Genomic DNA, 16,834 nt, shown 5'->3' with positions numbered 1-16,834 from the left:
TTCCACCTTAACGAATACCAGTCTGATAAAAACAGAATCCGACAGCCAGCGTTTGTGATGTCACAAACCTAAGAAACCAATCCTGTCAACTTGTGGGTGTGGCTCAGCAGCTGGAAAAGGCTCCTCAGCTGCAGGTGAGCTGTGAGGGTGAGGAGACGGGGAGCAGGAGGAGCAGGAGGAGGAGCAGGAGGCCAAACTGTATTAGCATATTCATAGATCTGAGTCACGACGTGAGGAAGGAAGGTGTAGAGTTACATTTAAGCCATTTTAAAGCTATAAGGGGTATTTTTTCATGACAAACCTCTTGAATGTGTAATTTTGAGGAACAAGGATGGGTTTTAGAGGGTGTAATAATAAACTACTTTAAATATGGTGGTTGCAATGGTTCCAATGAACAAATTGCAATTTGGAGACAAACTGTACATCAGAGTATTTTCAGACTACAGTGACTATGTTTCCATGGACACCGATATTCAGACTGTTGACCTTATCCAGAATAAGACGTACTTTGATAATGCCGTTAACATGAGTTGCTGTTATAATATGCCATTCATACTCCTGTTTACATGTTACAGATCATAGTCTGATTATGACGCACATCGTTAGGAACACTCCACACTTACTATTTCAATTATTGCTTATTCTGAGTATAGGACCTTATTCAGGTTAGGATAATAAGATAAGGAAGTAGTAAGTTATTTAGACCATTCTTTTAATCAGATTAACATTGGAATAGTGGTGTCAATGTAAAAATAGTCAGTGACTCCATGTTTAGGGAATAGTTAGAAATTTTGCTACAAATTATTTTAGTTTCTTTCTGAGAAAGAGATTTAAAATATTACACTTGTGTCAATGATACTGTCCCCTTTATGAAACCACATTGAAACCACTCATAAACACCAGTCCCCTAAACATGGCTGATTTGTTTCCATCAAGATCCATGAATTATTCTCCAAGAAATCAATGAAAATGTTGAAAAATGCAATGTGGGGAAAGGAATTCCTTGATCTGCATCCTGATCCAGATCAACACCAAAATTCAAAGGATTCATCCCTGACACGTACCACACCCTTCCACCAAGTTTCATGGAAATCCATCCAGTAATTCTTTTCTTGTCTAATCTTGCTTACAAAAAAAAACAAAAGAAAAAATGTATTAATTGATGATTGGCAAGACGAGCAGGGCTTTTACATAAGACTGATCTCTATGAATTATCACCTCCCTGTTTCTAGTCCAGTCAGATTTTAAAAGTCTGTGCTGCACGGAGCAGGAAGCTGCACTCGAACACACACACATCAGTAGCATAACACAACATAACACAACCTGTGACGCAACCTCTCCCCCCCTGCAGATTCTCACAGTTTAGAGACCACAGAGAATTGGGAGAGACAGTCGAGGAGCTTAAAAGGCCACCGGTGGACCTGAGCCCACTCACATCTACATTCCTGTGAGCTTCTGAGACAGAACAGAGAGCCGCGGCGGCAAAGTAAACACTTGTAGCGCCTCGTTTCGGAAGAATACAATTTCCATAATCTCATGAAACTATCACATGCCGACTTTATGACATTAAATTCTCAACCTGAAGGGGGAGCAGAACAAGCTTTGAATGTGGCCCTATTTGTTAAGACCATTTAAAAAACAATGGGAGGTTCTGTCCCACAAGTACATGACCCCGACTGACAGCCCGTAAGTGAGAAAGCTCTCGGGGATGAAGACACCCACTGTATCTGCACACAAGGTGACAAAGGGATTTCTTATATTATCCTAATTTGATTCTAGCTTGATGCTCAAGAATAAAGCTGATTCTCAGAACAAATAAGGCAAATAGAAATGTGTAAAAACCACGTTAACACATTAAACCATGAACTCTAGGACATCAATAAGTGGTCTGTGGCTGATCCGCGGGCCCCATCTCGCTTCCTCTCCTCTCCTTCTGCTTATGTGCCGGTGGAGATAAATGACATGGCAAAAAATAAAATTACCCCTTAACTGCCCCTGCAGACACTCCAGACAGGAAGAGAAACACGGGGTCACGCTGCAGCTGACGTTTTGTATAAATATAATATAACAAACAGCTAAAGTCACATTTAAAGCCTGAATCCAAGTGGTTATTTTGAAAGGAAATGTATCCCATCATTGTTTGACAGTTTGGGGGGAAAATTTGCTTATTCACTCTTTTGACAAGAGTTAGATTAGAAGATCAATGCCACTCTCTATTAAATATGAAGCAGCAGTTATCTTAGCTTAGCACCAAGACTGGTAACAGAGGGAAACAGTTAGCCTTGATTCCTGTCGCGTGAAAAACAGCCACATTTCGACCGTTCAGCTCGTAAAATAAGCATGTAAACAAAATGCCAATCTATACCATTAACATTAAGCCCATGTGCTGTTTTGCGTGCACGTCCACAGAACCAAAACTTTGCACTGGTGGGAATTAAACGACGACACTGTTCCAGGGGTTGGTGCCATTCTTTGAGCCATAAAAGGCCCTTGTACGTACAGACATGACATCCTTAACAGATAAGTAGAGTCCGTCAATTGATGCAGAGGCAGCTGTAAAGACAAAGACAACAGCGAAGCCATTTGAGTCGACTGAATGTTGCACAGACGGAGACGGCTCCTATTGTGTATTAAATCATACATGTGATTTTTTTTTTTTTTTTAAAGAAACGCACGTCAGTTCAGTGGAGATAAATGGACCAACTTCACAGAGGAATATCCAAGTTTTTATAGAATAGAAACAGAAGGTTAAGAGCAAAGAATATCTGATAGTCAAATTAAAGAAAGTGAAAGATAGAGAGAGAAAGAAAAAGAGCCAATATCAGTGTGGCTGCTCTCAGCCAGCAGAAAAAGCACAGTGGATTAATTCATCACCATGCTAAGCCTTTGCCCTCCTCTGGAATAAATTACCCAATGACTCTCAAGTTAGACTAAACACACACACACACACACACACACACACACACACACACACACACACACACACACACACACACACACACACACACACACACACACACACACACACACACACACACACACACACACACACACACACACACACACACACACACACACACACACACACACACAAAACGGTGGGAGAGAAAACAGACAAATGGTGGGGTGGGGGGCGGCTGCCCAGGTCAGCGGTGTATCATATCTTACTACAGCCAAAAAGCAAGTGGGATGCAGCAGCAGATGAGTTGTGTGTTCGGTTTGGAGACATCCGGAGCTCTGTGCTGCGAGTTAGCGACAGTTAGGACGAGTGTTTCCCGACTGAGGCTTCGGTCTAGAAAAGCAACCTTGTGTACCTTGTCACTACTGTAGATGGAGGGTTTAACATGGGGGGGGGTCTGAGGTGTACGGCTGAGTGATTCCACCACTTGTGTCAATGCATGCAGAGGCTGGAATCAGGCAGCGTGATGATACGAGTCTCCAGATACTTATGAGCTTAGCACCTTTTATTGCCCCTTTTCCACTCAAGAGTAAAAAAAAAAAAAGGTAAAACTGATTCTGCGTTTGCTCTTCAGGAGGCGCTGGGTGGGGGGGCTACTTGGTTTCCTTGAGTGGGGGGGGCAGTCAGACGGGGAAAAGTCAAGGACAGATAAATGGTGTTGTGTTTGGCTGAGGTCTTTCTCTGTCTCTTTGGACACACACACACACACACACACACACACACACACACACACACACACACACACACACACACACACACACACACACACACACACACACACACACACACACACACACACACACACACACACACACACACACACACACACACACACACACACACACACACACACACGACCTTGTACTTGAGCTTTATCATCACCAGAGCAGCCCAGATGGTAACGTACCCTTGACAGAGACTCACATCACACTCCCAAACTCAGAATCTTCAATCTTTCTCACACTGTAGACGCCTGCACATGTTCGATCCCCGTCTCACTCTCTGTCTGAGTGTAAAACAAACGGACGTAAAGATACAGCACGCCTTTTTTTTAAAAAAAAATTTTATGTTTGCTTGACGCTAAACTTGAGCACTTTGCTGTAGCTGCCTGTTGTGTGTAGATTTGTGTGAGGGTTATTTTTATCCTTCAGGGGATGAATGTGTGTGTGTTTGCTTCAGAATCACAATGACACAGGCCGGGGCACAAACATGCACAAAAAGACTAAAAAACAACTGGAGTAGCACCAACAGACCCCCTCATGAAACTACGATTAAATTCACTAGGTCCGGATTGTTATTTGGATCTGCACCAAATTGCAGACACTCATAAATACAAGTCCCCTAAACATGTCTGATCTTTTGAAATCAAGATCCATGAATTATTCTCTGAGGAATCAAGGAAATTGTTCTCACAAAGATAAAGAAAGTGATCAAAGATTCCTGGATCCGACCTCTGATCTGGATCAACACCAGAATGTAATGAATTATTTCCTGACCCATACCACACCCTGCTGACAATCAGAGGTAGAGGTAATTAGACACAACACACACTACTTGAGATAATGATCTCAATGATTATTTTCACTACTGATTAATCTGCCATATATTTCCTCATTTTCTGGTTGAAAAACTGTTTTTTTTCTAGACTTTCAGACATGATTTCCTGAAGCCCAGATTGAAATCCTCAAATTGTCTAAAACTCAAAACATTATTCAATTTATAAAATCACAAATGCAGCAAATCCTCACAGTGAAGAATCTGGAACCTGAAAACGACGATTATTACTTAAAAAAATTATAATTTAAAATAAAAGTTACAGATTCCTTTTCTGTTGATCAACTCATCGATTAATCAAGTCGTAGTTTCAGGTCTACTTTCTGGTGACACTGACGTGGGGGGGGGGGTCAGGTGCAGCTCTACTCATTCAAATAAAACAGTGACATCTCTCAAGTCTCTCATAATCTAAATGAAATGAGAGAAATTGGAGCTTTCATCGACGACATGTTGCAGAAATCTACATGGTGTAAACACACGATTCTGGAGCAAATCAAGACACAAACCACTGAGTCTCCAACGCATCACAAACAGCTGACGTACTAACGATTTTCTTTGCATCACAGAAAGCCCGGCCCCTCTCGCTGCGGACGACCACGAAGGATGTTAAAGATGACACCTTACAGAACAGGGATTAACCATTTCCAGCTGAAGGGAGACCATTAGTCTAACTCAATCAGGGGACTAATTCAATCAAAGGCACAGTGGGCGTCTTGACATGGGGGCATCTGTCACGCTGACTTCTCGCTGCATCCTGCGGTGACATTTGGCCACAAAATCCAGCCTGACAGAGGCCGTCGGATCGCCTGCGGTGTGTCAGACGCGCACACGAAAACATACACAAAACATGCAGACGCACACTAATACACTACTGAATTCACAAGATCCCAATTTTTGTCGTACGTTTTCTGTGCCTGAAGATGTCCATACAGACATTACAGGACCGGCTCCCTTTGTTTTTAGTATCAATGAGACTTCAACCCCATTATTCTTCATTTAAATATGAACTGCTCTCAAATCAACTTGGCTAAATAAAAATAAAAACACATCCAAACACGTCTGTTAATCTGAATAACAGTGACAGGTAGGTTTTATGTGCAGCTTCTTACACGACATAAATCCCAAATAATTACAAGAATAATCATCATCTTAGTTAGAAACACCAATTTAGCCGCTGCACACGAGCGGGCGCAGCACATTTTGTTATCCTCCACTGTTTCTGTGCGATGATGCCACAAACTGATGGCAAACTTTTTGGCTTTAAAGGTCCTTCTCCATAACTACTCATATGTCTCATAACACTGCCAGTTAAATGTTTCTATAAATCCCTGGTCTAAATGTATGCATGAGGCACAACGATGAGGCCTCGATAAGAATCCCACAGGACAGGACATCCTATTGAACAGCGTAAGTGGTGGAGAGGTGAAGCAGAGGCCAGAGCATGAGTGAGCCGAAAAGGAATCGCGCCTGACAACAGATGTCTGTGCTTCATGCTGAGATCTTGGCTTCTATAAAAGTGTACGGCTCCAGCGGCAAGATCGCACACACACACACACACACACACACACACACACACACACACACACACACACACACACACACACACACACACACACACACACACACACACACACACACACACACACACACACACACACACACACACACACACACACACACACACACACACACACACACACACACACAGCGCAGCTGAAAAGTGGGTTAAAATGTTTGTCTCGTCCCGACGCTTACGTAAAAAAACGCAGGTAGAACAATACCTGAGGTTAGTGTGGAGGCCCGTGACCCTGTGACCTTCCACTGTGAGTGTGTAGCATGGCCTAGTTCCTCTAAAAGAAGAAAAGCAGGAGAGCCGTCCTTGCAAGCAAAGTTAAAATGAAAGTAAAACATTGATTTAAATCTACTTGCCTCTTGAGTTAAATACTCAGATCTATAGCCCTCCGTTTCTTGAGTCTCCTGGCGTATTTGTCTCTAATTTTCCGATTAAATGTGACATACAGCTTACACACACTTCTTTGTGTTCTTTGTCTTTTGCTTGCATGCAACACACACCTCACACACACACACATACATACATACATACATACATACATACATACATACATACATACATACATACTTTTGTTCCCGTGTCTGTGAATGTAATCAATATGTAGGTTCCCTCACCTTGCAGCTCGGGGGTTTCAGGGGTAGTCCCGAGGCAGGATTTCCTTGATGCTGAGTGGTATTAGTCTGCTGGGGTGAGTGGGAATCCTCGGACTCTTTTCCACTGTGGTAGACCACCCTATCAGAGATATGAATACTTGAAGCACAGCCCATGCTTCAACCCACTTCAGCCTTTTTTTTTTTCTTTTTTCTTTTTTCGCTCTGCAAGTGCTTTTCTTTGAGGCGAGCAGAGTGTCGTTGGCCTCTCCCCCCCCCCCCACCCCAACACTTTCCTGTGCAGTTAGGGTCCAGTCAAGGGTTCATATCGTTCCGTATATACATGTATAAATATGTGTCATCTAGGCCACAGCAAAGCCGGTTCTCCAAACGCTCCAACACAAGGCATGAATAATATATCTATCTATCTATCCCCCACCCGCCCCCCCCCCCCCAACACCAGGAAGCTGATTTCCTCCCTCTTGTTTTTTTTTTTTCTTCCTCTTCTTCACATGAAGTTAATTGGAGGGTCTCTAATCACAGCGGCTCGTCTTCTCCTGGAAAAACTTGGATCCTTCAGCTCAGATCCCCCACGGACGACTTCATCCCTCACTCCGGCCTTCTTCGTACCACATCACCATTTTCTCCTCAACTTATCAAGTACAGGCCTTAAAGCACACACATACACACACATGCACACATATACACACATGCACACACACACACTCACTCACACACACACCATGCAATCCACCCCCCTCCTGCTCCAGCCTCATGCAATAGTTTTATCCATTTTTTGTGTCCATGAAGGCTTCATGTGTAGTCGTCCTCCCCCACCACCCTGGAGCCATCAAATATGATGCTTCTTTCCCCTCTTTCTTTCTCTCTCTCCCTCTCTATCAATCTTTTCTTTCTTCTTCTTCTTCTTTTCCTGACAATGTGTTTGTCCACTTCAGCTGCAGACACGGGCCACAGACCGGCTCTCACCACACTTCAGCTCCAGGTTCATCATCAACAGGGTGAAATATTGGCACCGCACAGACACAGTGGGATTATTCCTCTGTGGAGCATACTGCCGTGTGTAGTCCGACGGTGCTGCCCGGGGATCAGGCCACATTCACCGGTGTAAAGCAGCAGCAGCAGCGGCGGTGGTGGTGGTGAAATCCTGCAGGCTCCATTCAGGCATCCGCTGCCCGGTGGAGGATGATCCGCCTGATATAAGAGCTCCAGACCCCGGGGTGCGTCACCAGGCTCCACGGTTCCCTCTCATTGCTGCTGGGAACACAAGAAGCATGAAGGATGCAGCGGCTGTGGCGGGTGGAGGTGCCACCTCTGGACAGCGAGAGGAAAATCTACAAGACAGAAAAAGGGGGAAAACCAGACCCGCTCCGTGTCCGCAAGTTTCGGCTCCGGAGTCGGGGACGGCCGGCTGGTTCGAGGCTGACGAGGGCGGAGGTGTAACGAGGCAGAGCCCGGCTACATAATGCAGATTTTCGGATGTTTGTCTCTTCTCTGCCTTTTTCTGGCGTCTGCTCGTCCGGTTCTTCAGCGCTGCTTGACAGCGGCACATCCAATAAAAGCACCCGCAAGGATTGACCTACAGCCTCTACTGACGTCAATGCAAACGAGCTGCCGGCAGCCAATCACAGCCGCGCCCGCCGCCGCTGGGCGGTCCCGTGGTTTCCGTGGGAACTTTGAAAACAGGAATAAAAAAAATAAAAAAGAGAGAGAGAGAGAGAAAGAGGAAAGAGGGCGAGGGAGGGAGGGAGACGGGGAGAGAGAGGAAATGAGAGAGAGACAGACAGACAGACAGAGAGAGAGTGAGGGAGGGAGAGAGAGAGAGTGAGAGAGAGAGAGAGAGAGAGAGAGAGACAGATAGACAGACAGAGAGAGAGGGAGGGAGGGAGAGAGATGGAGAGAGAGAGGAAAAGAGAGAGAGACAGATAGACAGACAGAGAGAGAGACAGACAGACAGAGAGAGAGTGAGGGAGAGAGAGACGGAGAGAGAGAGAGAGAGGGAGAGGGGGGCAGACAGAGAGACAGACAAACAGACAGACAGACAGACAGAGATATGATAGAGAGAGAGAGACAGACAGACAGAGAGATGAAAGAGTGCGAGAGAGACAGACAGACAGATAGAGAGAGAGAGTGAGTGAGAGAGAGAGAGAGAGAGACAGACAGACAGACAGATAGAGAGAGTGAGTGAGAGAGAGAGAGTGAGAGACAGACAGACAGACAGAGAGATGAAAGAGTGCGAGAGAGACAGACAGAGAGAGAGACAGACAGACAGAGAGATGAAAGAGTGCGAGAGAGACAGACAGACAGACAGACAGAGTGAGAGAGAGTGAGACACAGATAGAGCGAGAGAAAGACAGACAGAGAGACATAAAACACATGAAACATGTATGGTTTAAAGTTTAGGTCATGAAGTAAAGTTAGGGAATGATATTATAATGTCTCATATGTATATGGTTCATACAGAAAAATGTCTAAATGAACAAGGGCTGGACGATATCATTTCTAAATCCTCTTTACAATCTTTAGGCTGTGTAGTCAAGTTTGGGCTAAATAACTATCTAAAATATTAATGGACCGACAAATGGACTGTTATGATACATCATAGGGTTAGAAAAAGATTTTAAAAAAAAAAGATATATAAAAAGGTAAAGAAGATAAAAGATTTTGTTTTAAATCTAATCAGCTGATACTGACAATAATGACGAAATGTCAAAAATCTTTGAAAAAATCTTTCTTTAAAGTTCAAAGACTGGTATAAATGCACATAAAGACTGTAATGACATGTGATACGTTAGTTCAATGTGCTAATGAGGGAAATGATGGTGTTGATTGTTTCCATCATCAATTAACCTGATTATTATTATTATTGATTATTATTTCACAAATTCATATTTCATAAATTCTATCCATGAACTTTTACAACCTGATGAAAAATATCAGACAAAGTTTCCCAAGGTTCCATGTGTTGCTTTCAAATATGTTATCAACCAACTTAGTTTTTTTACGTTCAACATCTAACTTTATACTTATTTGTAAAGGGACTGATGGGAGTATGAAACAACTCAATACAACAAAGTATATAACTGAAATTAGTACTTATATTATATGTGTGTGTGTGTGTGTGTGTGTGTGTTAGTGTGTGTGTGTGTGTGTGTGTGTGTGTGTGTGTTAGTGTGTGCGTGTGTGTGTGTGTGCGCAGTATAATCCGAACAATAAAACCCATTATCGCACTTCAGCCATGTATCTTACCTTGTGTTGTGTCATGAGCTTTGTCTGCAGACTGTGTTGTGGCTCACATCTCTTTCAGCTGACTCAGGGAGTTTGCAAACAGCTCAATGCACGTTAGGTTCAGTTGGAGCCTCAGATCCGGGCTGTAAACTGTCCTGACTTTAGTTTGAGAGGGTAAACAAAGCTTTCTGTATCCACTATAGCCTGTAGTCCTATTCTATGCAGTTATTAATGTACAGTGGGAACTGGCAACTCCCAGAGATATACTTCAAAAACAGTGTTTCTCTTGTTTTTCATCATATGATCAAGTAAAGACACAAAAAATAAACTCTATATGCTCCCAGCACGTCACACACACCATGTGCACTATAGATCCCATGACCTCCACTGCAAACACTGTCTTCTCAGTGAGAATGAACTCATCTGGCCCTTTTACCAACAATACAAAAATGAAATACATAAAAAGACATCCAATTTTCTTAATCATAGTTAAATCACCCTTTTCCTTGAGCTCTGTGTTTGTTTATGATCCATCTCGGGTTTGTCTTGAGTCCTCAGCCGGTCAGTGACGTTTGTCAGATGATGACATGTCCTGTTTTAAAAGTCACTTTTCTGGTGTCTACTCACTTAGACTACAAGATTTCCCTCCGCTCCCATTTTCATTTGTTCAGGAAACAACTTGCCCCAGAAATCACTCCCAACAAACACGGAGGCATTTCAGGAACAAACAGTGTTTAGATTCTGGCTGAGATTTGATTCAAAGGTAAATGCAAATCATAAGTAAAACATCTTTGATAAAGATCCTTTTAATCTGAATATTGTGACCAAGGTACGTACTGAGCGGAACACTGGTGGAAAAACAAGCTTGTCATTGTCTCCTGGTGGACACATTATGTCATATTGTTTCCAAAATAGCACAAACTTAACACATGTTGTTACTGATCAGCCGACGTGATGTATCTGCTGCAGGCCAGTACCGGCCCATAATGTGGATGATTTACCATACAGTGCATGTGTGATGGAAGGGCAGCACACGCTGGCGGCGTCGTGTCACCTGACGTGTGCAGTTCAGGAGTCGAGATGAGATGCACAGATCCGGGGAGCAAATGTCTTCATGGACTATTTCACGTGTTTCCATGTGCAAGAGGGGCTGACATGTTGGTTTTCATAGAAAGAAGAGACGTGGATGCTTTTAAAGGGACAATCCGACATTTTTGCACTTTATACAAAGACAATAATGTGTGTTGTAGACTTTATCATGTCCAGAACTGCTGCATCCTCCATTTACCATGATGCAGCAGTAGCATCGTTTCATTCTCTGTTTAACACCCGTATTGTAACTCAATGCCCCGAGTTCATAATGCAGGCGCTCTGTCAAACTTCTGATGTCCTCCACCTCACGTTGACAACATCAGGGTTGTTTTATTAGACTTAACAAAGGTCCTCACAGGCGGAGAAAATCCTCCCATGACAACTGACCTGTCTGTGTAAAACTGGTGGAGTTCCCCTTTAATGTGTCAAATGGAGCCAGTGTGTGTGTGCGTGTGTGTTTGTGTGTGTGTGTGTGTTTTACCTTTGAGAACAATAAGCTTCAACAGTCTAAATTAATTAGCTGTTAATTTTCCGTGTGAACCAGCAACGTTTTCATATTAAAGACCATTATTGATTTAATATATCATCATTGATAATATCACAAAGCTTTGTTGAGTTGCCATCGACAATAATCTGTAAATCACAGCCTCAAATGGTTTAATCGCCTTTTCACAAAAACAAGAACAAAGAATTTGTAATTGTTGCGTTAGTGACGTGACAGATGATGGATCAGCCTCACTTCTTTTTCCAGTGACGCTCGCCGCATTATTCATGACACGTTTACAGTTGCGTTATTTGCACTTCTGTCATTTATGTGTGTTTGATTATCACTGTACTTTGTGCTGCCACGTTCTTCAGCTCCTCCAGTGCAGGTAATACTGTATGTTCAGTTGACTGTCTTATCTGTGCCATGTGTAAACTTGTCTTATGTCAGTCGGGCGTTTCGCATCTGTGTTGCCTTACAGTTCATTTATAAGTGCTGTTTAAGTCAATATGTCACGTCCGAATTCTCTTTCGATAGAGATTCCTACTATACTGACAAAATGTTGGGTAGGATGTCGGCAAGTACACAGATCTATGTACCGATCAGATACCGCGTCTTAAAAGTAAATTATTTCCACCCAGATAAAAAACTGTCTTTCCCCAGATATCACTTCTTTGTATCTCTAGAACAGCAGCAGCCTTGCCCCAGTTCAAGGGCCATGTCCTTCGGAGGACGGCCCTAAGAGGAACGCCTCCTTCGGGGGCCTGGTAGACTGCGAAGGCCGAACCGGAACAGTCTGATCTAAAGATGCTTTCTGTAGCACCACTCTGTTGCCCTCAGTCCTGTGAACTGCAATTTAATTAATTTGGTTATTGAGCTTTTAATCAGTAGAAGGTTTAAAAACAGACATCAGCATTTCTTTGCAACATTTTCACATCAGCAGGTAAGGATAATGTAAATTTAAACATATTTTCTATCCACATTGTTTCTATGTCATATGCAGGGATTCTGAGGCTTCTCTCACACCTCAGTGTAAACGGGTAACTGGTACTGATGCATCCTGGGAATATGTTGCATGTTTTAGGCAGCCGAGGAAGGATATGGTCAGAGTGTATGAAGCTTAGGTTCACTGATGAGAGTTCAGCCCTGGTTAATCTTCCCATCCTGGTTCACCTTCCTCTTGGGACACATGCACCACCATCCTCTCTGTCTGTGGCCGTCACAGGAAACCGAGGAGTCCTGGAGGGAGAGTCTTTTGAAAGGAGCTGCATGAGAAACGCAGCACGATGGAGCATCGTGATCATTTTAGTTGGAGAACAGCAGGTGGGTTCACAGCAGAAAGAAAACTACAATTAATCCAACTGTTAAAGATGAATAGAAACTGAATCAAGGAATAAATGATGATGCAGGAGATCAAACACATTTTTTAATTTTATTTAATTTCTGGAAATCACATTGCGCCCCCCCCCTCTCAGTGTCTCATGACCCCCTGGAGGGTCCCTGCCCTCCAGGGGGCAGGGACCCTTTTTGTGTGTTGCCTCCAATAGGAGGCGCCAAATGAACAATTATCAGAATCCAATTTAACGCCAAATAGCTTTTTCTACATACAAGGAGTTTGCTTTGATGCTTTGATGCATAACAAACCTGCAAATTAAGAAGCAAGTACTGTCGACTAAAAACTATACAATAAAATGTTATATATTAAAGTAAATGTAAACATTTATGAAACAAATATGAAGATGGATTAAATATGTGTTTTTTAGTGTTTGTGATGGTGATGATTCATTGTCACAACCAAATAAGTTTAGTGGTATGAGGTATTCTGTTACTCTCAACCGTCAACTGTTATAAACTCATATAAAAAAATGTATGGTAAAATATATTGGTATGAGAAAAGAAAGTGGTGGAAACTGTATAAAGGCAGCAAATTATTAGATTATGTAAAATTTTAAGAAAAATATTACAATAAAACTGTCTGGATACTGCAGCATGTCCCTGGTGCCAGTTAAACCTGTGAGTTGTCAACAGCTCAGCGTCTCCTGACACAACCCAGACAACCCAAACTGTTTTCAGCCTGTATCAGGAAGTGTCTGCACACATTGTGCTCACAGTATCTTAGATCATGGCCATGATCCAGTGCAGCGCCGGCATTCAGGTTACAGTAGAAACGTTTTACACACCGTGTTCACAGCGTTAAAAGAAAGACTGAGAGTGAAACCTTTTCTTAATTATCCCATAATCCATACATCTGCTTGTTTTAGTCATTTTTACTGCTTTACCTCTTATGTGGCCAGTGTGTTGTTTAGCACTTTGTAACATTGTTAAGAAAGTGCGACATTTAATAAAGTTTATATTATATTTCTTACTATGTTCTTTTTCACTTTTAAAGGAAAATACCAATTTTGTATAGGAGGGAAAGCAGGTAAAACATCAGAAAACATGATTTTACAGTATCAGTGTCACAATCTTCATTTCAGTCAGACAGCTCACGTTGAAACATTTATTGCAGCAGTAGAACAGGTTTAGTGTTTTGGCATCTAGGCTCCAACTTAATCACTCCCCTATATGATTACACAGGAATGATGAGAGTGATGAGCAAATACTTGTACCCCCCCCCCCCCCCCCAAGCAACTGGTAGCAATACTGCAGTAGCAGTGCGAGCAAAGGGGATGATGGGAAATGTCTCTCTGCTTAAATAGACCACCTGATAAGGCGGGTGTTTATTATAGATGGTTGTGGAGAGTGAGGTCTGTCACATGATTGGAGCAGCGCAGCTCGAGTTGGCTGCCTGAACTAGCTCGCAGGCGTCGCTCCATTTGTTTGTCACATCTGTGGTGTTTTATTTATTGATCCCAACTGTTCTCAGCAGACGAAAAAACAAATAGCACTGACATAAACATTATTCTAGTCTTGTGATGTTACTTATCTAGCAGTCTGTTCTTGTACTTTGTGCCTTAATGCTTTAGCAATTTCCAATGTCCCTGCATGAGATCAATAGAGTTTATCTGATCTTCAATTTCTCATTGACTTCATTACCATCACACACACAAAATCAACATATTTGCAAATTCCTTGAGACACTTTTATTTAAAATCTCGTGTGCACCCTCTGAGGGTCCAGTAGCATTTGATCATGTGATCTGCTCCGTGATGCAAAAGTAGGCCGCTGTGCAAACCAGGGATCAATGAGGAGAAGAAAGAATGAGGTGCAACCCAGCAGCTGAGAAGAGGAGCGACTTCAGGTGAAGTTTTCCTTCGATTCATAGTGTGATTCTGAATTCTGTGATCCACACACAGGCCTCAGCTGCAGCTACACAGGCAGCAGAATGTCAAAGAGTAGACATAGTTAGGATGTGGCTCCTGGGAGCAGTCAGACAGTTTTTGTCCCATTGAAGTCACATGGGTTTGAAAGAGGTTCATCAGGTTGTGGACATTGTGAATTCAGACAGATGCTTCAAATGTCCTCAAGTTTCCTTCTAGGACATAGATGTCCACTATTGGTCGAACTGCAGGACGCTGCAGTAAAATGCTTAAATCTGAAATCTCTCATCACAGCAGTCCCGACAGTCTCCTTAAATTTAATCAAGCTGCAACCAATTTCATACACTCGTAGATATCGGTTCACTAAATGTGCCTGTTTGTTTTCATCAAGATCCATTATTTCATTCATAATAATCCCTTCTTATTTTCTCTGCTAAAATTCATTTAGCAGCAAAATCATTATTTGATTGCAAAAGAGATCTGATCAATATATGTCAGGGTGCTGTGTGTTGATTTGACCACTAGATGGCAGCAGACAGTAGATAAAACAACATGCTGCACTACCTCACTCATTGTATTTCAAAGCATTTTCCAATGTCACTTATTTCTTCAACTCTTATATTGTTTTGGCTTGACGACTAAATAACAACAACAACAACAACAACAACAACAACAACAACAACAATAATAATAATAACAATAACCAATAACAATACTACTACTACTACTGCTACTATTACTACTATTACTACTACTTCTACTACTACTACTACTACTACTACTACTACTACTACTAGTACTAATAATAATAACAATAATAATAATAATAATAATAATAATAATAATAATAATAATAATAATAATAATAATAATAATAATAATAATACAAAGGGCTTCACAACAGAAAACAAATAGTTAAAATACATATTGAAGTACATACATAATTCTGGTAATAATAATAATAATAATAATAATAATAATAATATAAATAATAATAAATAATAATTATAACCTGGTACCACAAGTAAATTCAGGAATATGCTTTACTATTAAATATACTCAAAATATTAAAATACTAAGAAAGTAACATGTAGCAGCATAAGTTGAATGCACAAAGAATAAAAGGAAAATAAATTAAATTTAAGTTTATCGTCCAAAAGACAGTAAAGCAGGTCAAACAGGGATGAGGACTGCGTGGGAAGATAACCTGAAGATTCTGTGGTGAGTGGTTATTTATCAGAGATATAAGGTTTTGAGTTAAACTATTTTATCACAATGTTTTAAATTGAAGACTGTTGATTCGTCTTTTACTGATAATTTAGTCAATTTTGATCAGAACTAGTATTGAGTATTGACCGCAGGTACACGTGAGAACATATAACAGCTTCCTGTCCTTTACACAATTCACCTGACTGACCTTTCACCTCCACCACAGTGGAAGTGAAGTTCACACAGTATTGATAAAGATGATTTGGTGATTTGATTGAGTGAAAATAGCAAAATTAGCCACAAACCAGACATTTATTTTTACAGCTAAGATCCTCGTTGAAATTCCTTATTCACCTTAAACACAAGTAATACATTAACAAAGTAGTTTTTTTTATCTTTACAGTTGAGTCAGTATTTGCATTAGTCTGGTTTACATAATAGCATATGAGGTAAGGTTCCTGCCACTGACACATCAGCCTGGTTAATGTTTTGCAGACACAAGGTGTGACAGTAAATCTGGTGCCAGGTGAACAGATCTCAGCTTCACATGTTTGTGTGACCCTCTGTCTATTGTACAACAGTATCCCATCATGCTTTACTGCTCCACCTGTGTCTTCAACATGCTCACACCGGACAAAATAAACACACACAACCCAAACCGCTGCTAAAATAACTAGTCTTCTTACACTTAATCCCTCTGAACTCAATTCTAAGGCCACATGGTAATAAAGAGCACATAACTCATCCACTCAAGGACACAGGCACAGCTCAAAAAGGTGCAACAGTGGCAACAGGGCCTGTTTCTGCAAAGGCCACATACCTGCAGCTGCAGCAGCATTTAATACGACATGTTCCTGCAGCTAACCC

At 41.8% G+C, this 16,834-nt stretch overlaps 1 protein-coding gene across 1 annotated transcript in view; it reads right to left on the bottom strand.

Moving 5' to 3' along the window:
• The window catches only part of pde8a (phosphodiesterase 8A), a 43,065-nt gene extending 34,775 nt beyond the window's left edge, over positions 1-8,290 (bottom strand). Inside the window, exon 1 of the mRNA XM_034573168.1 lies at positions 6,701-8,290. Within this exon, the coding sequence (XP_034429059.1) occupies positions 6,701-6,853 (153 nt within the window). The 5' untranslated portion in view covers positions 6,854-8,290. The remainder of the gene's footprint in view (positions 1-6,700) is intronic.
• Positions 8,291-16,834: the final 8,544 nt, after the last annotated feature.

The sequence above is a fragment of the Hippoglossus hippoglossus genome, chromosome 3 (assembly GCF_009819705.1).
Source record: "Hippoglossus hippoglossus isolate fHipHip1 chromosome 3, fHipHip1.pri, whole genome shotgun sequence".
Classification (NCBI taxonomy): Eukaryota; Metazoa; Chordata; class Actinopteri; order Pleuronectiformes; family Pleuronectidae; genus Hippoglossus; species Hippoglossus hippoglossus.
This window is presented reverse-complemented; position numbering and strand designations above follow the sequence as displayed.